The sequence below is a fragment of the Lathamus discolor genome, chromosome 15 (genome assembly GCF_037157495.1).
Source record: "Lathamus discolor isolate bLatDis1 chromosome 15, bLatDis1.hap1, whole genome shotgun sequence".
Taxonomy (NCBI): domain Eukaryota; kingdom Metazoa; phylum Chordata; class Aves; order Psittaciformes; family Psittacidae; genus Lathamus; species Lathamus discolor.
The window spans coordinates 5,565,846-5,592,031 of record NC_088898.1 but is presented as its reverse complement, the minus strand read 5'-3'; the positions used below and the strand labels follow the sequence as shown (position 1 = coordinate 5,592,031).

At 56.3% G+C, this 26,186-nt stretch overlaps 1 protein-coding gene and 1 long non-coding RNA gene across 2 annotated transcripts; one reads left to right on the top strand and one right to left on the bottom strand.

Annotated features, from left to right (window-relative positions):
* Nucleotides 1–1,017: 1,017 nt before the first annotated feature.
* Nucleotides 1,018–25,288, top strand: PRRX2 (paired related homeobox 2). The gene is made up of 4 exons (XM_065695434.1): nt 1,018–1,275; nt 21,909–22,093; nt 22,205–22,383; nt 22,776–25,288. The coding sequence occupies exons 1-4, from the start codon at nt 1,032–1,034 to the stop codon at nt 22,909–22,911; spliced, it is 744 nt and encodes a 247-aa protein (XP_065551506.1). The 5' UTR covers nt 1,018–1,031; the 3' UTR covers nt 22,912–25,288.
* LOC136022312 (uncharacterized) lies at nt 2,934–5,948 on the bottom strand. The gene is made up of 3 exons (XR_010616122.1): nt 5,777–5,948; nt 4,190–4,251; nt 2,934–4,063 (listed from the first exon to the last, which is right to left on the bottom strand). It is a non-coding gene; the product is annotated as an uncharacterized LOC136022312 (long non-coding RNA).
* Nucleotides 25,289–26,186: the final 898 nt, after the last annotated feature.

The window sequence follows — 26,186 nt, the reverse complement described above, 5'->3', positions numbered from 1 at the left end:
GGCTTGAACCCTGCGTGCGCGCAGCCCCGTCCAGATGTGCCTGCAGCGCCGGGCAGCGGAGCGCGGCTGGAACCAGGGAGGGGGGAATCAGAACCGTTCACCTCTCATTTCTGCTCATAGCCCCCTCCCAGCCCTCGCTGGACACCAGTAACAAGCCCCCCTCCCTCCCACCCCTGTGCATGTATCTCTCTCTATGTATGTAATATCATTTTTAAAGAGGAAAACCTCCTTTTTCCTCTCCCTGTGGCTGGTTTTCATTAGGGAGGTTTCTTTCTAACCCCAAGGGAAGCAGCCTATGAGTTTTTAACTGTGGTGCAGGACGTAATTATCTCATTAAGGCGAGAGAGCCAGGCTTTTCCCAGGAGAGGTGACCTTGCTCCGGGGTTGATGGGGACCGGTTAAAGGGGGGTTTGGAGGTGGAGGGGGGCCGTGTCCCCCCGCTAACCTACGGGTCACCTCTCCCTCCAGCCCCATTTGGGAATGGGTTTCCCCAGCTCCTCTCCCCCCATCCCTGCACACGGAGCGCAGCCACTTACACTTGTTGATAGAAGCACTTAAAGCAGAACCTGGGGGGGGGGGGGAATGATGTGGATGGGGTAAAGGGGGGGGAAGCGGGTCTCCCTCCCTGTGTGCCCCCCCTCCCCTTTCCGCGGCTTGGCTGCCGGCGGTGCTCGGCCCCTGGCAGGGGGGCAGGTCGCCGTGCCGGGGGGGGGGGGGGGCGAGGGGCCGCCCCGCTCTGCTCGGAGCAGGGGCGTTTGTTTGAACAGCTCCAGAGCAAAGAGCAGGGGAAGAAAGTTTGGGCTGGGAGCGTGGTTTTTTCCCCAGACGTCAGCACAAGGCGGAACAGGGGCTGGGGAGGGAGCCGGACTCCCAGGGCAGCCGCGATTTATTTTTTTCCCCATTTTTTAAAGAAAAAAAAATTATTATAATTTTTTTCTTCCTTTTTTTCTTTTTTTGGGGGGGTGGGGAGGGGAAGGGGGCCGGGAGCTGCCCGGCACCTCGGGGTGGGCTGCGGGCTGGGGGTGGGAGCCATGGACTCGGCGCCAGCCTTTGCCATGGACAAGCCGTTCGCCCCCAGCGCCGTGCGCGGCCCGGAGCCGCCCGAAAACGCTCAAAGCCGGAAAAACTTCAGCGTGAGCCACCTCCTCGACCTGGAGGAGGTAGCGGCCGGTATGAACGGGACCCCTCCGGCCGGTCCCCCGCCCGCCGGTGGCGGCAAGGCCATGCCGGAGCCGTCGGGAGGCAGCAGCGGCAGCGAGGCAGCGCCCCAGGACGGTGAGTGCTGGCGCCCCGGGATGGGCCCCCCCCGGGTTGGGGCAGCTTTAGTGATGGGGTGTCCCCGCCGTCGCCCCCCTGCCCCGCGGATAAAAGGGGTCGGTTTCCCCCCGCGGCGGGGCTGGGGGCACCGGAGGAGCGGGTGGGGAAGAGGGGTGACCTGCGTCGGGGCGAGCTGTGGGGGTGCCGACACCGCGACGGCTGGGGCAGAGGGACCCCGCGCCGGGGGACGGGGACCCCGCGCAGCGGAGTGGGTCCTGCACCGGCCGCCTCTCCGCTACCGCCGGAGATGCCGGGTACGGGCCGGTCCCGGGCGGCCGGTGCATCCCGGGGCTGCGAGGCCTGCGGGGTCCCCCCTTTCCCCGGGGTCCCTCGCCTCGGTTTCCAGGCCTGGGGAGCGAAGCCGGCCCGGTCGGGCCGCGGGATCCGGGACACAGAGAGTCCGCTCCCGGCTACTGCCGCAGCGCGGCTCCCATCCGGGAGCCCCGGCAGCAGCGGGCCGACGGGGACAGAACTGGGGCTGGGGAAGCGGACGGGGATCGACCCGGGACCCGGCTTCGTGGCGCTCGGTCCTGGCAAGAGGCACGTTTTTAACGGGACAACCCGCCTGCCCGCATCCCTGCGCCCCGCTCCGCCGGGCCCGGCGCATCCCTCCCCGCTCCGGTGCCCGGGGCTGCGGCGAGGAGAATTTGCCTCGTCCGTGCGGCGAAGCAAGGAATGGAGAAGGCGAGGGGAGGCAGAGAGTGGGGTGGAGGTGGCCGCCCCGAGGGCACCCTTGGGTGACATCCCGCAAACCTGCCTCCCGGCTGGGTTTTGGTACCCCAAAGCTTGTTTTCTGCAGCCCCTTGAAGCACAGCCCGGCCAGGCTGCACAGTCCACCCGGGAATCAGTGCTGCCCAGACCTGCGGTGAGGGGTTCCCAGTTGGAACCCCACATACACAGGGTGCTCCCTCTGTCCCCTCCCGTGCACACAGATCTAAAGCGTCTTTCTTGCACCCACTGTACAACCTCTGCACAACCACTTCCCTCCACCGAGAAACCCCCTGAGCCCCAACCTGCCTCTGCTTGGGATGCTGAGGGCTGAGTGAGGCTGGGTGTTGCGTTCGGGATGGTAGCTGGTAGCTGAGGCGTTATTTTCCATCCTCCCTTCTCTTCTCATGACTCCTGTTTGTACTTCTCATACTGCCTTTGGGACTGCGGGGAGGTTTTCACCCGCCGATGGGACCATACGGGGGACAGTCTGTTGTGTGGGATCAGTGCAGCTTTTGGAAACGCAGCCCAGCCCGACGCAACCAGCTCAGCTCTCAAGGGTGATTTGCAAAACAGCAGAGAAACTACCACCCTGCTGAGCTCCTGCCGCACCCCAAAGAGGCTCAGTGGGTACCAGGGATGATAAATACCAGGGAGGAGAGGCAAGGGGGATGCCTGATCCCCCCAAGCCCTTTTTTCACCTTAAAAGCCCATCCCACCTCTGGCAGAGGCCCTATGGGGTTTGTCCAGTTGATCCCAGCACTGCTGGACCATGGGGAATATTTCCCATTGGCACCTGTTTCGGCGAGATTGCAGGGATGAAGACACCGTCAGCATCTGGGATGCTCCAACAACCTGTCCAGGAGTGGAAGCATTTCTCCCTCTGATCCCACCTGGAAAGAGAAATACCCGAGGGCTGAGAGCAGCAGGCAAGAAGAGAACAAGGAAACAAGAAAACCCACGTGCATGCAGACATTGACTTGTGAGACCCGGTACCCACTGCCACAGGCTTACTTGGGGTGCAGTTTCCTAAATTGAAATGGGAAGACTCCAAATACCAGGCAAATGCCCTGTCTGTGAGCATCAGCCTTTTGCTACACATCTGCGATGCTTTCGGCATCAGCGTGATGACAGCAGAGGAACTTTTACTGGTAATGTTATCTTTTATTGGCATCCTAAAGTAAAACAGCCTCACAGCGTTTTCTCTCATCTTCCTCTTCACCATTGCGGGCTTTTTCTGGCAGATGCAAGTCTGGAGCCCCGCAGGTCGGTTGCTGGGGGTTTATTACCAATGCAAACGGACCCTGGTACCCGTGTGTGTCTCTGCAGGATGTGGCTCTGCTGTTATCAGGGTCATCGCACCGGTGGATTTTAGGAAGAACAGCCCCGAAGCTGCCGGCACCCCCTGCATCAGGCAGGGCTCGCTGTGACCTAGGGGCAGAGCTGGCACAGGGATGCTTTAAGCTGTGCCCAGCAGACTGCGACCTCCACAAACCCCTCTCTCCTTCCCCAGGCAGCTGCAGCAGGAGGCTTCTGTTCCCAAGGCTGGCAGAGCCAGAGAAGCTTGGGGCTGGGGGTTATTCTTTGCAGAGGGGGGATTCAACCCTCTCCTGCACTCACTCACCATCCCTACCCCAGAGCTCCGCTTTCTATCTCCATCTCCCCATCTCTCCTCGCAAGGCTGGCACATCCCTTCCCACTGGCACTGAGGACCAGAGCCATCCCCATCTCCTTCTCCATCCAAGGGAGCTGCTCAGCCCCTGCCTTGGCCCCATCCCCAGCCTGGCCCTGAGGGCACCCGGCACATCCTGATGTGAGGATACAAATACCCGTGCAACACGTTGCTCTCGTGAGACCCAGAAATTAAGAGACAGAAATCACACAAGCGAGACAAGAGTGTGGAAACGCCAACAGGGTGGCAAAGGCTCGTCCCCATGCTCATCTTCATCCTGCCCTGGAGCGGTGCAGCAGCCTCCCATCGAAAACCTTCGGCACAACTTCTGAGGTCTTGAAAGCTTGTTCACCTCCTTTCATTAGACTAACAAATAATGTGTAACGCGAAACATCTGTTAACAACAGCCCTTAATGTTCTCAAGATGATAAAGCAGGAGGGTAATTTTAGCCAGCAGGCCTTGACTGATGGCTTTTCAAACAATGAACTTACTTTTGGTGCCGCCTGGGGATGGGAGAGGGAGCCGGGCGCTGGCTCCGGCAACAGCTTCGGGGCTGTAAAGTCAGAAAGAGCCACTTTTGTCGCAGCTGGGCTCAGAGGAAGGGCTGCAGACCCTGCAAAGGGATCCTCCGGCATGGGGCAGGCAGGCATTGCCCATTCGGTGGGAGCAGGCATTGCCCATTCGGTGGGAGCAGGCATTGCCCATTCGGTGGGAGCAGGCAGTGGGATGGGCACATGTGGTGGCCCCCGGGCATCCCATTTGCGGAACTCTTCAAATTGAAAGGGCTCTTGGGGTTCTTTCCTCACCCCCAGGGCAGCCGGGACGCTCCGACCTGTGCTGAGGCTGAGCAGAGCAGTGATGAAGTGATAGGAGAGCTGCACCCAGCGGGCAGAGGGGATTAAGATGGTGTTACAGCAAATTGGTTTTAATTACATAAAAGAGGGCAGTTGGAAAGGGAGACGGGAGGGGCAGGGACCTGGTAACAGAGTGGAAAAGAGGAAGAGACTTGCTTTTGGCGTCAAGCAGCGTCTGATTGCCCCGAACGGTCCTGAGCTGCTCCCAGGGCTCAGGCACCTTCCCCAGGGCAGAGGCATCCCAGTCAATGCCCTCATGGTGGCCCAGGGGCTGTGCTGGCCCTGGCTCACAGGACACAATTCATCTGTGCCTCTCTGGCTTCCTAAATGCCACTCATCCCTGTCAGACAAGGACACAGCTTAGGGATGCCTTGGCCCCTTCGGCTGCATGGGCAGGAGGCAGCCCTGTAACACCACAACTGCTGAAACAGGGCCGGGACATGCCCATAGGGATCTGCCTTCCCTGGGACATCCGTGCACGTACATGGCTTGGCTGCAATTAAATCCGATGTGATTAATCCGTGGCCAACCCGTGTGCTTGCCTCAGGGTAATACAGACCCTTGGAGCCAGCAAGGCTGAGGCCCCCCCTGCCCTGTAACTCCAGAGCCATCAGACCCCTCTCACCCATCTGCTTTCCACAGCCCCAAAAGTGCTGGAGCCCCTCCAAGTCCTTTTGCTGGGAGGCTTTCCATGGTTTCTGGATGATAGCTCAGGGAGGGACAGGGATGTTGGGACCCCAAATCACCTCCCATGGTAGGGAAGAGTCTTTGAGAAGTGTCTGATGGACACGGCTGCAGCTGTCCAAGGAGAGGCTCTCACACTTTGTCCCCCAAAGAAGGGGACAGGAGGGGTCCCTGCTGCTCAGGGGGGCACCATGGCCTGCTTGCCCTCGCTGGGGGATGAGGTTGGGATGCAGAGCTGGACACGACCCGCTGGTGCACAGCAAGGCTGGGGTGCAGGGTTTACAGCACCCGTAGCTCCTTGCCACATACCCAAAACAGGAGTCCTTGTCCCTGTCATCCTCCCAGGCTGGCAGGGCCCTTGTTGGGGACAGTCCCTGTGTGGCAGAGCTGGGAGGTGGCATCTGCAGCAAGGGGGAAGCAAACCGTGTCAGTCCTTGTAAGGCCAGCACAGCCAGCATGGGTGGCACTGGGATGAGAGCCACCTTGCACAACCATGACACCCAGTGACCAGACATCACCTTCACCATCTGCAGCACCTACCTGGGGACATCTCCCTGCCTGGAGGGCTCTGCGGGCTGCAGACCCCAAGACAAGGGGTTTATCCCCATAGGGGGATGATGCCCACGGGGCTGCTGGAGCAGGATGGTCTCCAGGAGAGAGAACAGCACCGCTGGACTTCGTGCCCAAGACCAGCACTTGCCCAGTGCCTGACCCTGGCAGGTCCCCAGCGCAGCATCCATCAGCAGGGATTGAGTAAACGCCAATTAAGCCGGGCGGGAGCGCCCCGCCCCGGCCCGCCTCCCACCCTCACATTTGTTTGCGCTTAGTGCGAGGCTGGCGACAGGCGAGGGATGGATGAGGAGCCTGACGTGTCCCGGCTCGCCCAGACGGTTTCCAGCCGCTCGCAGGGAGCCCGGTGTATCCCAGCCAGGAGAAAACGGGGATATGGGGAAAGATACCCCCCCACACACACCTCTCTGGGCTCCTGCAGGGAGCAAGGAACATCCCCAACCTGCAGCGTGATCCCTGCAGCCCTTCCTTACTGGGGACACCCCCTCCTATGGCTCTTGCCCTGTGTCACTGTCGCAGGACTCTGGTCACATGTCCCATGGATGAGAGGAAACTGATTCCGCAGGTCTCACCCATCCAAAAACCGTGATAGGGAGGACGTTTGGGGGTGATGCTTTTCCCATAGCACAGGCAGGACAAGAGGCTGAGTCAGGTCACAGCCCTGCCAAAACCAGATGGAGCAGCACAAATCCCTGCCAGGCACAGGCAGGGAAGCTCAGGTCTCCTGAGGCTTCTCCATGGGGCACACCCTGGTACCACTGCTCTGTGCTTCCCTGTGCCCTCCAGCCCCAAAGGGTGACACCCGCTCACCATCCCATTTCTCCTGCAGTGACACCCGTGCAGCATCCCCCTGCTCCCCATGCACTAGGAGGATGTTCTGCCCCTGGGATGCAGCCGGGCTCTTACTCACTGGTGGCATCTGGGCTCCAATTTGGGGGAGATTTGTCCCCATATGGGGTGAACACCCCCACCTGGGCTCCAGGCTCCCCCCACGGCAGCCTGGGGGGCTTTGGGTTGGAGCTGGAGCTTGTGCAGCCCCGGGAAGCAGCGCTGTTAGCGCAGAGCCCTCCCCAGGGGCGCAGGGAAACACATACCAGCACGTCCTGTGCAGCGTGCGCAGGGCTCTGCGGGGTCCCCACACGTGCTTGATCTGTGCTGGGAGCTGCTGCCAGGGGGTGAAGAGAATGAAACCCCCAAACCAGGGCCTGGGGAGATGGGTCCCGTCTGGTGGGGGGAGCCCTGAGAGCCGCAGCAGCCTTGGCTGGGGCAGGAGGGCAGGAAAACCACTTTTCCCCGCACTTCCCGTTGCTGGGATTTTCCTCCCCTCAGCACACCCAGTGAGCTGGGTTTTGGCAGGCGTTGCTGCGGGGAACGCTCATTCCCACCCCTGTTTCCAGCAGGGAAAGGTGCAGGAACATGGAGCAGAGTCGCAAGAGCCGCTGCTCAACGTGGTCTAAAGGGGACAGCGCAGGGGTCCCACCTGCAGTGGGGTCACAGAGCTTTGCCCCATTCCCTTGTGAGCCACAGCAGCACCCACTGATGTGTTCTAAGCCCCAGCAGCACCTCAAATACCCCATGGCACAGCCATTGCCCAACCCAATGGGGTGCCGGGGCATGGGGACACCTTGCTGTCCCCCCTGGGCTGTTATGTCTAGCTCGACCAGGAACAGCTCAGTGCAAGACTATTTCCCCTTTCCTTTTGGGCTGTTATTTCAGGGAACGGGGCTGATTCACAGGAAAAATATGAAATTTCAACTCCGTGCAGCCAAGATGGGGCCAATTTCAACGAATCAGCATTTTAAGAGAGCCTGGGCGTGTGTCTGTAGCTGGGAGGCTGATGAAATGATTTGGGGCTTTGAGGCTGTCTCATTAGAAACCCTCCTCTCTCCCAGGGAGCGGGATCACCTCTTCTCCCAGGGCTGATTTCCTCCGGCCCCAGGGAATTATCCCCCTAGAGCTGTAAAACCCCTGAGCAGCAAGGGATGAGGTTTGAAGTAGGATGGGACCTGGGTGCTTTGGGGATGGCAGAGGCTCGGGATCCCCAGGCTGGCACCTTGTCCCCTCGCTGCCGCTGGAAAGAGGTACCCTCCCAGGATGGGATCCCTGAGCCATGGAGCAGGCTCAGAGCATCCTTTAAGATGTTGGGCAGCGGGTTGTGGCTGGGACTAGGCAAGGATTTAGACCAGGATTAATGCAGTTCTGTTCTTTATTCCTGGCTGAAAAAGGCAATGGGAAGAGGGTGAAAGCCTGATGGGCAGAGGCAGTTTTCCCCTGCCTGGTCCTGGTGCCTGCACAGGACCAGTGATGCTCAGCTGGGTCAGGGAGGATGGGGAAAGCAAACCCTCTCTGGGTTGGACTGATTTGGGGTTTTGAGGTGTTTTTCTCATGTGGAACTGGGCTCTTTTTCACTGGATGCCCCCGGATTTTTGGGAATTAAATGAAAAATCCCACCCTCACCCTTGAGGCATTCCCAGCGTTCGTGTTCGCCCAAGGGACACGTGCCTGTGGGGAGTGTTTTCCAGCCTTCCCATGGCGTAATGAAACGGCTCCATCCATACTCAGCATCTGTCACTGGACGCTGTGCTTCCCTTGGGAAAACCATCCGCAGCGCTGGGATCTGCTGGGAACATCTCTGGGGCCATGGGGGTATCTGGTTCCAGCCCCTTGTCCATGGGCATCCCGTGCTGGCAGCTCTGGCTGTGCAGCCCCTAGCAGGGAGTTGTGGGGTAAACGGGATACTGATGTTGGATGGGGTGGGGGGAAATGGTCCCAGCTTGGTGGGGAGTGACACCTCTCTGGGGATATAAGGGGGACAGATGGAGTCCACTTTGTCACCCCCATCCCCTGCAGCTCTGCTGCGACCGCCCCATCCAGGGTGCAAAGGGCAGCTTGGGGGGGGTGTTAACGGAACAGGAGGTGTAATGAGAGCTGCTCCTTCAGCCCGGGGCTGGAGGGAGAACAGTGCCTGGGAGCCAGGGCAGGGCTGGGGGGCAGCTCAGGTCCCGGGGGGCAACTCAGGTCCCAGGGGGATGTGGGGCAGGCAGGGAGCCTTCAGAGAGCAGCAGCGCCAGCCGCCGGCCCCCTCCCCTTCCCTCCTCATCCCCCTTTGGAGCGCATATAATAAAGCAGCTTTTCAGCTGCGGCTGCAGTGATAGATCAGGAAGAATTGTATGAGTCTATTAAAGTCTGTGTGTCTCTGAATGGAGACTGTGGCTAAGCCAGGCGCCAGGCTCGCGCATTGAACCAGATGTGGAGAGGCGCCATCCTTTCCAGCCACTGAATCCGAGAGGCTGCAGGCTTCACACGCAAGGAAACTGGAGTGCACATGGCAGGGGAGCCGGGGGAGCAGCGGGGAGCACATGGCAGCGCTGGCGGGAGCGGGGCAATGGGGAGGGGGCACAGCCCCGGCCCTCCTCATAGCGATGGGAGCTGGGGAGCAACCCCGGTACAGGGCTGAGCCGAGGGGTTGGTGCGGCAGGACATTGGTGGGCTGCACGGCGAGGTGTGCGGGGCATTGGTGGGGAGGTTGGGATGCACCCCAAGCCGCACGGGGCTATGCAGGGGGTGCACGGAGGTTGTATTGTACCCCGAGTCGTGCAAGGGGACTGCATTGTACCACAGGTCATGTAGCATGCTGCTCGGATGGGGACTGCATTGGACCCCAAGTTGTAGAGGGCAATGCAATGTGTGTATAGGGGGTGTATAATGTGTGTATTGTGTATGATGTATGTATATATGTGTATAGTGTATGTATATGCACCCCAAGCTGTAGAGAGCATTGCGGAAGGACAGTGTGGCATTGTACCTGGAGTCATGCGGGGGAATTGTGTTATACCTCAGGCTGTGTTGCACCCTGAGCCATACAGGGCATTGCGGGGTCTGGGGGCTGTTGCATTGCTGCTGGGGGGTGTTGGGGGTAGCAGTAGCAGTGATGCTGCAGGGGTGATACAGGGGATCCTGCACATATCAAAGACCCTGGTCCAGCAGCAGCAAAGTCAAGGAGGGTGCAGGGCAGGACAACGGGCTCCTATCTCCAAACCCACTGGTGCTGTGGGGCTGCTCCTGCTTCTCCCGACATGGGTCCAGGAGAGGGAAGGGAAAGGACAAATAAGGAGGAAGGACAGAAGGATGCCATGGATGGCAGCTCCGGGTGGTGGTTGCTGCATGAACTGGGACCCAATGTCCCCAGCAAAGGCGTGAAGAAGAGTCCATCCATGCAGTGCTGTTAAGGGGGCACTGGTGATGTGGGGACTGCCACTGGTGCGGTGCTGCTCGGGGCTGTGCTGGGCTCGGGGCGGTGGCCATGCTCCTTCCTCACCGGTTTCACTTTCTCGGCCACATGGCTGTAATTTGGGGTTGTAAATACCTCAGGGGAGTTTCTAAACGAAAAAAATCCCTGTTTTCATTTAAATTAAAAGACACTGAAACAGTTCTATTGCTATTAGAGGCTTATAAAACCTAAAACAAATGTCGGAACTAAACTACCAGGCACCGTCCACTTCATGAAGCCCTTTGGATGCTCAGCACAACCCGTTACCCATTGGGGTTCAGTTTTAATGGGATTTGTATGGAAGTGCCTGGGGGTCCCTGACCCACACCCTGGCACCCCAACCACCAGCATGTCCCCAGCTTTGCTCTTGATTGGGTTTTGGGGCCTTGGTTAGTTGAGTGCTGGGGTCAGTGTGGCAATATGGTGCTTGGGCTCTCTGGGGACCTGGAGGGGATGAAGGCTTGGGGTGAAGAGGATGGGGGTCTCAGCTCTATTGGGCTTTGCAGAGTGGGACCCAAGCAGCTGCGCCCACCCTGGCATCACCAAGGTGTCCCCTGATGTCCTCCCCATGGCTGGCGTCTGTCCCCAGCAACCTGCCTGACACCCTATCCCTAATGTCCCCATCATCCCTGCCATCCCCCCCATCCTTGCCACTCACTCTCTGCTTTAACCTGGAAACAGTTAACCAGGCTGGGTTTAACAGCAAAGGGGGGGGGGGGGGGGGGGAAGATACGAGCCAATTATTAAAATGAATGTTTTACAATAAATTTGGCGAGAGGCCACCGACCTCAAATGAGAACCAGACCGGAGGACAGCGATGCTGTGCGCTGGCGAGGCTTTCCGGGACGTCTGTGCATGCAGGCGCCCATGAGGGTCCTACTTGGAACCGTGGTGGGATGGGGTCCTGGATGGGGGCTTGTGTCCATCCCATGTCCTGGTCGAACGTGGCAGTGTCTCCGGTCCAGGGATGTGGGCAGTGGCCATGGGCCGGTCTCTCAGCAGGTGCTGGTACTCGCTGATAAAATGGGTGCATCCTGGCCTGGGTGTGGAAATCACCCAACTGGCCTCAAAAAAAGAGAGGGGAGTTGGGTTGGTAGCAGGAGGGGACGCCATGGGGATTCCCACTGCTCTCCTTGATCCCTGCCCATCCCGCTGGGCAACGACCCTGATGTGCTGGGGCCTGTGCTTTAACCTGGTGGGCTGGTGTTTGGTTTCAGTGCCCGATGCCAATGGGGCTGGTTTGCTGTGGGACAGAGGAAGGCTGGGATCACAGTGCCGGGGTCCCTGGCTGGAAGCCTCGGATTCCTGCTCTGCAGCTCTGCCTGATGAGTTTTCTTGGTTAAACACCATGCAAAAGTCCCAGCACGTTCCCAACATGGTGATGGTCTGAGGCACAAACCATCCCATCCCCTTCCCGTCCTATGGTGAAATCTGCATTGCTTTAAAGCTGAGGTTTTTGTGGGGCTTTGCAATCACAGGCGGGTGCTGCTCTCAGGGCCGGCGCTTGCACAAGTCTCATTAGTGTTAATTAATTACACATACCCTGTGCCGGCTGGGATCTGGGTAAGCTGTAATGTCAGGCAGCCGCGTGCGAGCAATGTTGGCACCTCTGTGGCTGCATCCTGGATGCATCAAGCAGTGCCTACGAGGTTTGCAGGATGGGGAGAGAAGCATTTGCCATGCTCAGCCCTGATGAAGGACAGTGGGGTCTGTGTCCTGGCATCATCCATCCTGGCACCATCCATTCCAGCACCCTACCTGCTGTGTGGAGCCAGGACTGTCCCCTCTGCCTGTCCCCTCTTGCTGTCGTACCCAGAGCTGACCCAAAATCCAGCATTTCAGCAGTGGATCCCAGGCTGGCCGTTTCCCTGCGCTGCAGAAACCCCTTCGCACATCTGTTAACCATCACCAGCGCTGCCACTCTCCACACTCGGCTATTTTAACGCACGGCATAACCGGCTCTGGCAGAGCTGGGAGGCTGGGTACAACGGGAGCTTCATCCCCAGGGGCACCCGGGGTGCTGCAGCGGTGCGAGGCACAGGACAGCCCAAGCACTGGTTTCTTTCCACCCCAGCCAGGTCTCCTGGCTGGAAGATGAAAGCAAACCCCCTGTGAATGCCTCCTTGCTGTGGAGGCTCCCGGCCGCAGGCGGCTGGGGCAGAGCCAGCGCCTTTTGTTGGTCCCCGGGCCTCCACCGCGGGGCTGGCGGATTCCAGGGAGAGCAGAATTGACATTCCTGCTCCCCCGCTGCTCCGTTCAAACCCACTGCGGTGCCTCTGCCCCAGGCTCGGCTGCGCTGTGAGGGCTGCAGCTCGCCTGGCTAAGCAGCTCCTGACATCCCATCCCCACCGCCACGAGCATCCCTTTGGTCTGAGCCTCTCTGAGCATCCCTGGGCTAAGCCAGGAGCTGCGGCACAACACGCGCCACATCCTTATGTCTATTCTCCACATCCATGTCTTTCCTCACTATTCCATATGCTTATCTTCCATATTCTGTGTGTCTGGCCTCCACATCTATACGTCTATCCTCCACATCTATGTCTATCCTCCATACCCATGCCTATCCTGTCCCTCTTTGACATTTGCAGGGGACATCCCAAACTGGTACCATTGCGGATGAGTTTTTGGAGGCTCTGTGTGACCCCAGCCCCATTTAGGCAAAAGGGGGACCCCAGAGGGAAGTGAACCCCCTTGAGCTGCCTGTTCAAGGGAAGATGCCAGACTTTGCCCAGATCTCAACCACACAAAGCCAGCCGGGGTGCTCAGCCGTGCCACCATCCCCAGCAGACTCATGCAGACAACAGACCATTCCTGGAAGGCTTTTCTCCTCGCCCTGCCATCCCTTCGGGGGGAAATCAGGGTACCCAGTGGCGACCAGCATCCCAGCTTGTGCCCCACTCGGCTCCTCTGCGTCTCCATCCCCGCAGAGACCTGACACAATGGAGGCGGCGGCGGTGGTGCTGGAGCCGGGACAGCCCATTGTGTCAGGCTGCGGTCGCAGCCTCCTTGCAGTGCATGGGATGCTCTTGGCAGCTCCTGAAAGCCCCTTCTCCAGGCTGGGGTCACCCAATGCACGGGCACGGCCTGGGAGGGAATTTTTCACTCACAGATCATCGAGCCCAAGGGATGTGCTCAGCACCCCAGGTCCTGGGCTGGATGCCCTGGGCCGGTGCCACCCGTCAGCGGGTGCAGCCAGGCAGTCTGAGCCCTGCGGCCCTGCACAATGGCTCCAGCCCTGGCTCCCGGGGTGCACAGGAGCCTGGAAGCTGGCAAAGCACAGCAAGAGGCTCCACTGAGCCCCACACCGGGTGCCAGCACCATTGCACAGCGTTAAAGGCTGTTTGTGGAGCTGTTGTTTCAGGCGATGCCGATGATGCCAGGCACAGGTCTGGGTCCCTCCGCAGGGTCAGGGCTGGGGACAGGATGCTGGGGTGCATCCCGGAGCTGGTGAGCCCAGCAGCAGGGTCTGTCCATGTCCCATTCTCCAAAGGTCTACCCACTGACAGGCAGCTCCCACCCAGATAAAAGGTGGGTGATGGCACCATCTCCCCCAGCCCCCTGAGAGAGCAGAGGGGAAATTCTTGTGCTGCTCATCCCTCTCCCACTGGAGCATCATGGCCAGAGATGTTCCCCAGCCCCTTCCCGAGGCCTGACAGCATCCCACCAACCCTGCCTCCTCCTTCAGGGAATGTGGCTGCAATTAATTCATTGAACGCTTCCGCTGACGCAGGGGCTGGACGTGCCAAAACACTGTTCCCAGGGCCTGGCCTCAGCTGGGCGAGCACTGTGCTGGGCTGAGCACGAGCCTCCAGGCAGGGCAGGAGCCTCTGGCCTGGTTGGAAGGGCAATGAAGTGTTTGGGGAGTGCTGTCAAAGCCCTGGGGCTTTACCTATAGCAGATGCCTGCAGCCCCATTGGGTTCGCCAGCTTTCACCCTATAGAGCATCCTCTCTAAATCACAGCACATGACTCAGCCAGCACAGTCCTTGCCTGGCTCCTCCAGCATCTTGTTCCCTTCTCTTCATTCCCTTCTTCCTTCATCCCCTCTCTTCCTCCTCTCCTCACTGTGACATCCTGATCTTGTTCCTTTGGTACGCTTGGGTTTTGCAGCTTATAAATCATTGCTGCCCTTGCTGGAGAGCCGGCTCTGAATCCACTCACAGCTCTCACCAGTGAATTTGGTGGCTGCCGCTGGGCTGGGACCATTCTGAGAGAAGCAGCATCCCATGACATAGGGCCCCTCCTCCCTGGTTTCCTTCTGGTGCCAAAACCCAGTGAAACATCATGTTCCCACACATTTGCTGCACTAAAGATAGGGATGAGGTGAAAAAATGTTTCAGTGCCACCATTGGGTTGCATACACAGCTCGGATACATCTCTGCTGGGATGCAGGGATGCTGCTGGCTCAGCCAGCTCTCCAGCACCTTCCAGGCTTTCAGTTGGATGCGCTGTGAGGGGTGCTCAGACATCACACACCATCCCTGGCACCGCTGACGTGCAGCAATTGCAGCCTCTGGAGATGCAAAGGGAAAAGCCTCCTGGGTTCAGGGATGCGGGCTGTGCACGGAGCATCCCGAGGCTCACAGCACCCTCGGGCAGTATCCTTATGGAAATCAGGTGTCCGTATGGCGAGCTGCAGTGCTGGGTGGCTTCTGACTGGTGCGGCCGCAGCTCTATAACCATAAACCAGGCTGCTGCTGCCTGTCAGTGAGTGCAGGCTAAAGCCCTCCCGGGACAGCTTTGGCCTCTTTCTTGGTGCAGGCTTTTGCTGCTCCTTTTTAACAGAGACACTTTTCCCCCAGCAGAACTGGCAGCCTGTAAAAACGTGTCAGCGTTTCGGTTTTCTCACAATTAATGAGGTGAAACATCCTCGGAAACATCGCGCTCTGCTGTTTCCCCGGTAGCTCAGGCTTGCCCCTCTCGTGCATTTTTCATGCACGCCACTTGAGCTGAGAAAGTTTCCTTCGGACTCAGCACATTTGGACCCCCCCCGGCTTCAATTTCCCCCCAGAGCCCCCGGCATTCCCGGGGTCTTTACGAGGCTGGGGTTGGGCTGGAACAGGAGCTGGAAGCAGCAGTGGGTTGGGAAGGGGAGGTCAGACCCTGCTCCCATAGTGGGGCAGCCCATAGAGGTGCTGGCACCCACATTCCTCAGGGATACCCCGTCTCCTGTGCCCACAGGTTGTTCCCAGATGGGTTTGGACCTTACAGCATCATGCTGAGCAAAGCCAGCACTGACACCCTGTGTGCAAGGTCTGGTGGCCCCAAACGGCTTCTCCCCTGGGTAGGGGGCTGAAATCACCCGGAAAACAGAGCTATACCAATATAGCTTTGGCCCTGAGCTGCAACGCTGTGTTGGTCCCATGCACCCAGGCTGGGTGCAGGAACGGCACCGCGGTTGGGTGTCCCAGCACACATGGAGCGCTGCTTCCCAGCTGCTTCTCAGCCCCCCCAGGCTTCCCCAAATGATCTGAGGGGATTAAGGACTTGCAGTACTGCAGGCAGTTCCCACTGCCACTTCTGCATCAAGCCCTGTGCTGCCTGCACCCGTGAGCCCCCCGCTCCCGTTTGGCCTGCAGAGCATCCCTCCTGCCATCCCTCCTCGCTGCAGAGCCCCAGTGAGGTCAGGCAGACCCCCCCAGGGCTCTCAGGCTGTCCCCCAACCACATCCCAAGACAGGGCAGTGCTGCTGGGAAGGGGTTTCAGCTGCGCTTGGCTCCCCATGCACCCCCATCTCACCCCTCTGCTTTGGGTGTCTCTGCTGAAGGTTATGGGATAAAAGGAGTCGGAGCGGGCAGACACCACAGAGGGGCAATTCCCAGACCTGAGCGCTTTGCCCCGGCTCTGCTCGCAACAATCCAAAGGGAAACGCTTCCTCCCTGTTGCATGATTTAGAGGAACAAGTTAAACAATTGCACATGAAGCTCTGGCGGACGTCATCGCCGGAGCTCTCCTCGCTTCCCCCGAGTATGTGAAGGGATGAAGGGAGTCCACATGTTTACCGAGAGAGACCATGGGAGAAATGAAAGACATTGTTTTTCCAAAGGATTTCTTGGCTGTAAAAGGCCTCCACCACCCTGCGGCTTCCCTGATGAAGGCCCAGCGTTAATTTGTTAAATCCACATCAAGTGCCCGGAGAACCCGTTGTTTGTTTTTGCTAATTCAGCCGCCCGAGATCAAATTGGGGTTTTATTTGTTAAGGATAAACCTTAATTAATAAAAGCTATTTATTTGGTTAGAGCCGGCCGCAGCCTGAGGGTCAGATACGCCACGATCATTATTTCAAGTAAAACAAACCCAAAACGTCTCTCAACAGTTTGAAAAACGTAGGAACTTAGAGGGCTGAATTTATTTGTCTTAGGAAGAATTTACAGCTAATTCCCTCCAGGCTATTTCAACCCTTAAATTATACCCAAGAAGCAAAAAAACCGGGGGGAGTGGGGAAAAAAATGCCATTCCAAGCGGAGAAGGGAAGTAAATGGCACAGATTTGACCATTTGGCCGAGGGGGTGTGTGTGTGTGTGTGAAAAATTTAAAGCTTAAAAAGGTCTTTGGCAAACTGCTCGCAAGCGCATGGAACGTGTGAAATAATTTAATGGCAGAAAACGGGTTGGGGCTCCGGGGTCTGCGGCGCAATGGAAAATGAAACACGTTGGAGGAGATGGAGGCTGGGTTTTTCTGCAGGAGACGGTTGAACTTGCTGGCATGGTCCCTGAAAAAGGGGGTATTTGTACCCCAAAGCTAAGTAGCGGTGCTGGATTCCAGGATGTGGTGGTGCATTTGCAGCATCATTCAGGGGAGAGATAGGCTTATAATGGGACAAGGTGACCATCCTGGGTCACAGTGATGGTGCTGAGTGAACACAATGCCCTGGGATGAGCATTTTGCAAAGGAACCCCACAAACTACCTGTCCAGAGGGGAGCGATAGGTTGGTGATGGAGCCTACCACCAAAAACCATCCCAAGGGATGAGCTGCTCTGCTGGAGCACCCCTGGGAATGCCGTGGCTGGGGTTTAAGCACTGGTTGGGTCTGGCTCACAGCTGCACCGAGGCCGTTTATCGCTCGCTAATGGAGGTCGTAAGTCAAAGCCGAAGCCTCGGTGGAAATCTAGTGAAAATTACCTCTTTACAGCACTCGGCGGCTGCTGCGCGGGGCTCCCCTTGACAAGCCCAGCACCCCGGCCCCGGCAGCTGGAACCAGGAGAGTCACCTATGGAAAACTAATGGAAGCGGACAGGGAAAAGGCAAGAGTGAGACTGGTCAGTGCTCGGCTGAACCAGCACGGCACTGACCCAGCACTGCTTTCACAAATGGGGCAGGACCCAGTTCCTACGGCAGGGCAGCTCACCGTCACGGCCCAAGCTTGCCAGAGCCTTCTCCCACATGGAGAAGGTTTTGGGATGACTTCCAGCACCCCATGGAATCCATAGGACTGACACAGCCCTCAGGCAGGCAGCACTGAGGTTGAGTATTGCAGAGAGAAGGTTGTAGGTTACCCAGGCTGCACTGAGCACCCCAAAGGTCATCCACACAGGACTCACATCTTTTCTAATGCAGTGGGGCAAATTAAGGCTTTTTTAGCGAAGCACACGGGGCTCATCTGCTCTGCACAAAGCCCTTCCTCCCCCACGTCGTCGCTGGTTATTCGGTAACGTTATCCCCCTGTTTTCCCCCTTCTGCATTTTTTTTTCCCTTTTAGCGGAAATTGTAATCAGTGGAAGATAAATACACTGAAGGCAAAGGTGGCTGCGGGGTGGCTCAGGAGTCCCCTCTGACCCTGGGGTTGGACAATGAAACTGATGCCTCCAGCCATGCCCAAAATGAGCCCCCAGATTATAACTGACAAAGGCGAAGGCTTGGCTTTCTCTGTAACCTCCCCAAGTGCTGTTTTGGGGTGAAAGACACACATTGGGAAGCTGGTTTTGACTTTGTGCAATTACAAACTCTTATACCTGGAAGCCTATCGGGGTGGGAACCGGTTTCTGATTCCTCCATCAAGGTGTCAGTAAATCCAGTTGAATCCAATTCCCATGGATGGGTGGTAGGGGGTCTGAGGGGATCCAACCCATCCCCTTCCCTGTTCCTTCTCTGATTCCACAGCTTAGCAGTGCTCATTTTTAGAAGGCTGATTTGGGGTTATTAAAGCATCTCCAATAGAAGCGATCCAGCCTGACTTTGTACTCTATAAACCTGTCAGACACACGCCACCAGCAATTAGGGCGGCATTTATCTGGTCCCACAAGCTTGCGATGCCTGAGCTAATGGGGAAAAGATGTTGATCCATCACCAAGGCTCATCCCCGAGCAGAGCAGAGGACCCAGACAGGCATCTCAGGCATGGAGCTGCCTCCCTGCAGTATGGGAATGAGGTGGAAAATACGGAAGAAAATGAACATAGCAGAGAATTGAGCTGGAAAACAAAGGTTTCTGCGGGGGAGATTGGGGAGCTCTGAGCTAAAACCAGGTTCATCGTGCTTTAGGGGAGGTGTGAGTTGGTGGGGAAGGGGTTTTGGCCACCAGCATCCTCCTAGAAGCTCCCTAGGGCATCTCACAGGGTTTTGTGGTGCGGAAGAAGGTCCCTTCATTAAAACCAGTAACAGGGGCTGAGCAAAGCACCCCAAGCCAGGCACAGCTCAGGGTTTGCAGCTCTCCAACCACCCCAGAACTGCCAGCACCCAACACAGCCTGGCCCAACTTTGGTCTTAAATCTCCATCCCAGCAGCCTACCAGCTCCATATGGGAATCGCTCAGCACTGCCCAGCTCCTGCGGCCATTTAGCTCTTGACTCCATAGGTTTGGAGAGATGGAAACCAGCCAGAAATGGGGCCAGATCCTATGGGGTTTGTTTGAGAATTAAGAAACCTTTCCTCTTCCTCCTTGCTGGCAGCCAAATTCGAGTAGGTGGGAGCAGCCATCACTTATGGAAGAGTCCTACAGCCAGATTTTAAATTGGGGATGGAACCAAAGGGACTTATAAATGTTATTTATACATTTATTAGGGTTCTGTTGAAATCACTGCCAGTTCAATGGGGGGGGGGGGCAATGCTGTTGGTGACGGCACTTTTTGAACCAAGCCCCTGCCTATAATTGCCCCAGAAGTCCTACAGGGTGGCCATAAACACACCAGGAAACATCTCTCACCCCATTACATCCTGTAGCTCCTTCCCAGCTTGACACTTCCCATTTTGGTCCTAGGCTCCTGGAAAACTCAGGGACAACCATGACTGAACTTCATGTATTTTAATCCAGCGGCTCGTTAGCTTGCTGAAGGAAAACAGGACCAAAAAAGGAGTTTAACTAAAAGGGGCAACTGGAAAGCAGAGACTGGCAGAACATTTGAAGCTGCAGGAACAAGGGCTGGAGGGAATCTGGAGAATTTCATTTGTGAGCCTTTAAACACAAGCAGCAGCAAAGGGCATCCTGCGGTTTCCTGTCAGGGAAAGGGTCTCAGATCCACAGGTATTTTGGGCACAGCACCATGCATCACGCCTTTGCCCAGCCCAAGAAGGACATGTCCCAGGTACAAGAGCATGGGCTGTTTCCAGCCCAAGGGATGGTCAACCAAAGTCCAGATACTCCTAGAACATAACAAAAGACCCACAGAAATGCTGATGGCTGCCACAAAGCCCTGGGAGGTGGACAGAGCTCCTTTTCCTCTCCTTCCAGACAGATGGGGAATAGAGCTGCTGGTGGTACCCAGGTCCCACCTCCGCATCCCTGCATCTCCTTCCAGCCCAATGCTTCATCCCTTAACAGGTCAGTGATGGAGGCACTCTGCTCTCCCAGGCCCTGGCACTGGTTCTCACTGTAGCAAAGTGCCAGAGAAGCCATCTGCTCTTTCCAGGAGGCCACTGCCAGCAATGGAAATAAATTTAACTCTTCCTCCTCTGTCGCATCCCCTGGTGCGGCTTCCATTTGACACCAGGATGTTGGTGGTGGCATCAGCCAGCAGCACCGTTTTCAGAAGACAACCTGCTAGCAGATGTTGCGGTTCCTCTGATCCTCATGGCTCATGTCAGGATAGGACAGCCCTTGCAAGGGGTATATTCAGGCATGAAGGGACCTTAGGAACTAAATGGAGAATTTGTTGATGAAGGTTTCATGGCTTGAATTATTCAGAATTGAGGTCCAAGAGGGTTTTCTGGCCTTAGAGATCTTGGAATTCAGTTTCCTCCTGCTCATCATCTTGGTGATATCTTACAATCATAGAATCATAGAATAGTCAGGGTTGGAAAGGACCTTAAGATCATCCAGTTCGAACCCCCCTGCCATGGGCAGGGACACCTCACACTAAACCATCCCACCCAAGGCTTCATCCAACCTGGACTTGAACACCGCCAGGGATGGAGCACTCACAACCTCCCTGGGCAACCCATTCCAGTGCCTCACCACCCTAACAGGAAAGAATTTCCTCCTTAGATCCAATCTAAACTTCCCCTGTTTAGGTTTTAACCCGTTACCCCTTGTCCTGTCACTACAGTCCATGACGAAGAGTCCCTCCCCAGCATCCCTATAGGCCCCCTTCAGATACTGGAAGGCTGCTATGAGGTCTCCTCGAGCCTTCTCTTCTCCAGGCTGAACAGCCCCAACTTCCTCAGCCTATCTTCATACGGGAGGTGCTCCAGCCCCTGATCATCCTCATGGCCCTTCTCTGGACTTGTTCCAACAGTTCCATGTCCTTTTTATGTTGAGGACACCAGAACTGCACACAATAAAGCAGGAGAGTTAACAAAATCTACTGGAAGGGATATTACTTCCTTGAGAATAATATAAAAATGTTGCTCATCTACTTAATAAGTACCAAGATGGCTTATTAGCAAGTATTTATTTCTTGAGCATACTCAGGGAGCAGTAATTCCTGCCATCACAGCCTCTGCAATGATACAGAGCAGAAAACCCGAATATAACCCTGCTATGAATCAGAATGTCATAAAATTATTAACATTTCAAATAATTCCCAAATACTTTCCCAGCAGTAGGTACATATTGGATCCAGATGCTTTATTAGCAGAAAGAATAATTAAGTAGTACCTCTATGAGGAAGAGCAGCAGCGAGATGCGTTCCCTGCGCAGCCTTTGCAGGCAGCTGACTGGCTATCTCAGAAAGAGACTTCATAAACTTGCCTAAACCTGATGATATCAGTGACAAAGAGGAGATTAATCGCAGCCTGGCTGAAAGCCCAAGATCAATACTGAGAAACCAAACTACCTCCTTAGCTTCATGTTTCCATGAGCCAGCAAAGCCAGAAATAAACACTGCGGAGGCTGAGCTCTGCGAGGCGCAGTGGTGTTCCTGCTTAGCTCTGAAGACCAGGGCTGGGTGAACAGATGCTTGGCTGCAGTCCTGTGTCACCTTGGGGACAAGGAACAGCCAGGGCTGTGCTGGAGGTGGGAGCCAAGACCCACATCTCAGAGATGTTCTGGTGGTGAATTTCAATCCCTGTCCATGAAAGCTTGCCCTAAACCCTTACAAGAGCCAAGCTTAAGACACCCTGTGGATGTTCTCATTATGAGAGGAGATGTGAGACGCAGTCCCAGTGGCTTGGGTCAAGTGGTACCCCAGAATCCACTGAAACTGGAGTTCAAAATCAGGTCCGGGTGATTTTAGCCAGGTATAAAACCACCCCAGGTCTTTGCAAACGTTGGGTTTAACCCCAAGCTCCAGCAGGTCCTGAAACAGGATTAGACTCTCATGGAGACCCCAGGCTTGGTAGGTTGCTCCCTGCAGGGAGCACAGCTGGTACAGAGCAGGGCAGCGCAGACCCCCAAGTCTCCACATGGAATGTCGCATGGGTCTGGATCTCATGTGTCCTCTCTTGTGCTTTCCCCACAGGAGAGAGCCTGAGCCCGAGCCGCGGGGCAGCCAAGAGGAAGAAGAAGCAGAGGAGGAACCGCACCACCTTCAACAGCAGCCAGCTGCAGGCTCTGGAGAGGGTCTTCGAGAGGACGCACTACCCCGATGCCTTTGTGCGGGAGGAGCTGGCTAGAAGGGTCAACCTCAGTGAGGCGAGAGTCCAGGTGAGCACAGATCTCATTTCATTCCACACACGACCATGATCACTAGGACCAATGCCTGGGACATCCCTGCTTTGACAGTGTCTCCTCTGACCACTTTCCCCCTCCATGCAGGTCTGGTTTCAGAACCGAAGGGCCAAGTTCCGCCGTAACGAGAGGGCGATGCTGGCCAACAGATCAGCATCGCTCCTCAAATCCTACAGCCAAGAAGCAGCCATCGAGCAGCCCATGGCGCCGCGGCCCACTGCACTGACCCCAGAGTATCTGTCCTGGACCAGCTCCTCTCCATACAGGTAGGTGCAGGCACTGAAGGGTCTGGGGAGGAGATGGCCATGGGACAGGCTGCCTAGGGGCCACCCCATCACCATGGGGGCACAGTGCTGTGCTGCCACTGAGGATGTAGGAGTTTTACGGGGCTAAAAGGAGCTCATCTGGTTTTGCTTTGGGAACCCGTTTCAGCCTCATTTGAGCATCCCCTGCCCAGTGTGAGCAGGCTTCCCTGCCTCCATGCATTTTGAGGCTGGAGTAAGGGCCCTGGTCCTCACAAGGGATTCAACTTGGCCTCATGGTGACCCTTCCCATCTAAGAGGGAACAGCCACTCTGCCCTGGGAAGCTGGCAGGACCAGCGGGGCATGGGGACTCCTCGTAGCCATGCCTCATTCCTCCGCTGCTCCCTCTCCGCAGCACTGTGCCCTCCTACAGCTCCAGCGGGACCGCGACACCCACCCAAGGGGTGAACATGGCCAACAGCATCGCCAGCCTGCGCCTCAAAGCCAAAGAGTTCAGCCTCCATCAGAACCAGGTGCCGACCGTGAACTGACCAGGGCAAAGCCCACCCCGTGGCCTCATCCAGGATACAGCGTGGAGCTCCTGTGCCGGTCCAGGACAAACCCAACCCACATGCCACTCGTCCAATGTCTCAGCACCTCTTCTCTCCTCTTCTCTTCCCTTTTGAAGGTAGAGTCAGTCCTAGGCCGAAGTGGCACATAATTATAGCCACATATGGAGCAAACTTGGTTAGAAACTTGCTTTTCCGCACACCCTTATAATAAAGGCTATATATACACACACATACCCCCCACGCGCTCTTCAAGGACAAACAGACTTGCCAAGGGAACAAGAATTTGCTTCCAAACATGGAAGGATCTTGGACTATTGGATTTGACCAATTTGGGTATCTCACCCAGAGAGCCAAAGAGTTATTGGGTCTTGTCCTCCCGCAGGGACAGTGTGCAGTGGTGGGAGGATCATGAACCCCCCTTTCCGCCAGGCTGCGACTCGTGATGCTCAACCACGCATGCCGAAGCTGACCGGGGCATTTGCCTCTTTGTGCTTAGGAGAGACTTTGGGAAGCCAACAGCTTGTCCCTGCTGCAGCCAGCCCTTTACATTGTGCTGCCTGCATTTTGGAGCTGCCTGTATCGATGGCATCAGGCTTTGCCTCTTCAAGGAGGGGTGCGAAGGACTCACTGGGCGCTGTGGGGAGCACCGCGGTCCCCACGCAGGCAGCGCTGCCCTCAGTGGGTTTGCCAGCAATGCTGCAGAGCCCCAGGTCATTGAACCATCCCAGGGAAAAGAGAAAATTGGAAAAAGCTGTTGGGTTTCAGCTGAGTAGGCGGCTCCCGGCGCTCCGTGCCAACGGCAAAGCAGGCTTCGCCTTCCGGAGGCACAGCCTCGCACATGTGTGCAGGGGTCTGGGGCTGGCGACTCCATGGGGGTGAGCTCCTTTGGTTTTCCACAAAGGAAATGGTTTCTTCCGCATCCCACCCTGCTGCGCAGCATCATGAGGTTGCAAGGTGGGATGTGCGGGGGGATGGACACAGGGTGGGCAACCTCACCCCAGTCCTTCACCCGCAGGACTGAGCTGCAGAGAGATGCACCCTTCACCTTCTCCTGTCAATACCACAGCAATGGGGAATGAACGAGAGAGATGGAAGTTTTACTGTGTGGACAAAGCCCTCTAGAAACCAGAGTACTCTTTCCTCACCCGCTGCAAAGAGCCACCAGCCATGCACAGGAGCACCACCAGCTCAGATGGGTAGCCTGGATGGAGAAGGCACCAGCTCTCCCTGCCCAGAAGGTCTTAGTCCTGCTGGGGACTGTAGCAGTAGATCTGAGGATAAACACAGCAATTGCTAAGGTGCTTCCTCCGGGTAAACATCCTCTGGTGTGCGACACCAAGGCTGAAAGCATCCCAGCTACACGTGGGCCCATGTGAGTCCCTGCTGCCCCCAGAAGCATCTCTTCCCTGTCCCACTGGGGCTTTCACAGCAGCCACACATGGTACCCAGCAGCTACACCCCAGGCAGAGGACTCACTCAGAACCCAGAGCTGGAAACCTGATGGGAGAACCAGGAGAGGAGCACATCTCCTGGCTGGGGGTGAACCTGCCCCTCCATCCTGCCCGCAGCCCCAGCTTTCTCTGATCAATACAGCCCCCTCCTCTGTCATCCATAGAGCAAAGTCACCCTGTGCTCCCCACCCCTATTTCCAGTGCTGGTGCCCCCCATTTGCCATGCCAGAAGGGGAGCACACAGCTTCCTAGACCACAGCAAGACACCGCACAGACCTGACAAAAGCCATGAAGGGGGCAAGACAGATCCACTGCAGATCAAGATATTCACTATGAGAAACTCCGCTTGGGGCAGGAAGAGGGGTCCGGGCTGGGGGGTTCCTATTCCCATGGAAAGCACAGGGCTCTTTTTTCTGTTGTACAAGATGAAACCACAGGGATATAAATGTCACTGCCTCTTTGAGAGCATTAATGAAAATAAACCCATCTAATAGTTTGCAGATGCTGTTTCTGTAAACCTAAAAAAAGCAGGGAATAAATATTTCTTCACTAAATATCTATATGTATATATATATTTGAAAACACTCACTCCTAAGCTGATAGCCCCTCTTTCGCCGTGCTCTTGGCAGCTTATCACAGCTTGTCAGTCAATACTAAAGACTCACGAAGACAAGATACAAACTGCACCCACGGAGGGGTAGCAGGACAGAGGGATTATTGTAATCCAGCCTCCCTCTTGCCCTTTCCTATTTGTACATTTCAGCTCCTTGGAACAAGATCCATGGTGGATTTCCTTTTTTTTTTTTTTTTCCCTCTCCTGCATGTCTCTGTTTTGGAAATTTTTGTAAGGTTTTTGTAAAAACAACTCTTGTGAAATAATGGAGGAATAAATATTTTACTGAGTAGAGATGGGTCTGTGCACTCGATGGGAACGTGGCTCTTTCCTCACTGGATGCTGTGGTTTCCCCACCTGCCCTGAACAAGCAGGGGAACCGATGGTGGCATCTCCCAGCATCTCCCCAAGACCTGGATTTCATACCAGGCTCCTAAACAGCAAGTGGTCCACACGGCCTGGGAGAAGGGCAGGATCAAGGTGGGAAATATGTTGAGAACCATGGGGCTGGGACAAGGTAGAGGGACCATACAGATCTGCCAGGTTTCCCTCGGGCTTGGGGACCCTTGAACTGATGCCTGGAGATGGGGAAACTCAAGGGGCACAGAAAACAGCCTAACAAAGCTCCCTGAATGACAGCTAATTGCAGGGCCTTGCCAGATCCAAGTTACTTCATTCCAGGATAATGAGTAGTGAGGATGGGCTATCAAGGAAGAGGACTTGATTTGCTTCTCCTCTTCAAAATCCCACTGGAAGTAGCAGACCCTACAGGACCTGACCCAGGCTGCTCACAAATTCCCTCTGCAGGGGAGCTCCACACAGGGACCAGAGAAGCATGGGGGTCCCTAGGGCTTTTTTCCCCCTCAGGTTTACAGAAATCAAGCTAAGAGGCAGCAGGGAGAAGGGTCAGATTCTGCACAGACAACTAGCTAAAAGGTAAGAAACAAAAGCGTAGGAATAAACCATCAGCTTTTAGGATTGCAGAGTACAAAGGCCCTCCAGTGCAGAGTCGGCACAGAGCACCCAAAAGCAGTGGGAAGCAGCCACTTACTTATTCATTAAGTGACTTATAGATCATTAAGGTCACTTGTCCAACCTCCTGCCTAGCCCCAGGCAGAGAACATCACCCAAGCAGCATCCTCATGTCCTCAGCATGTGGCCAATGCAGAGCATCCCTTGGAGGGCATCCA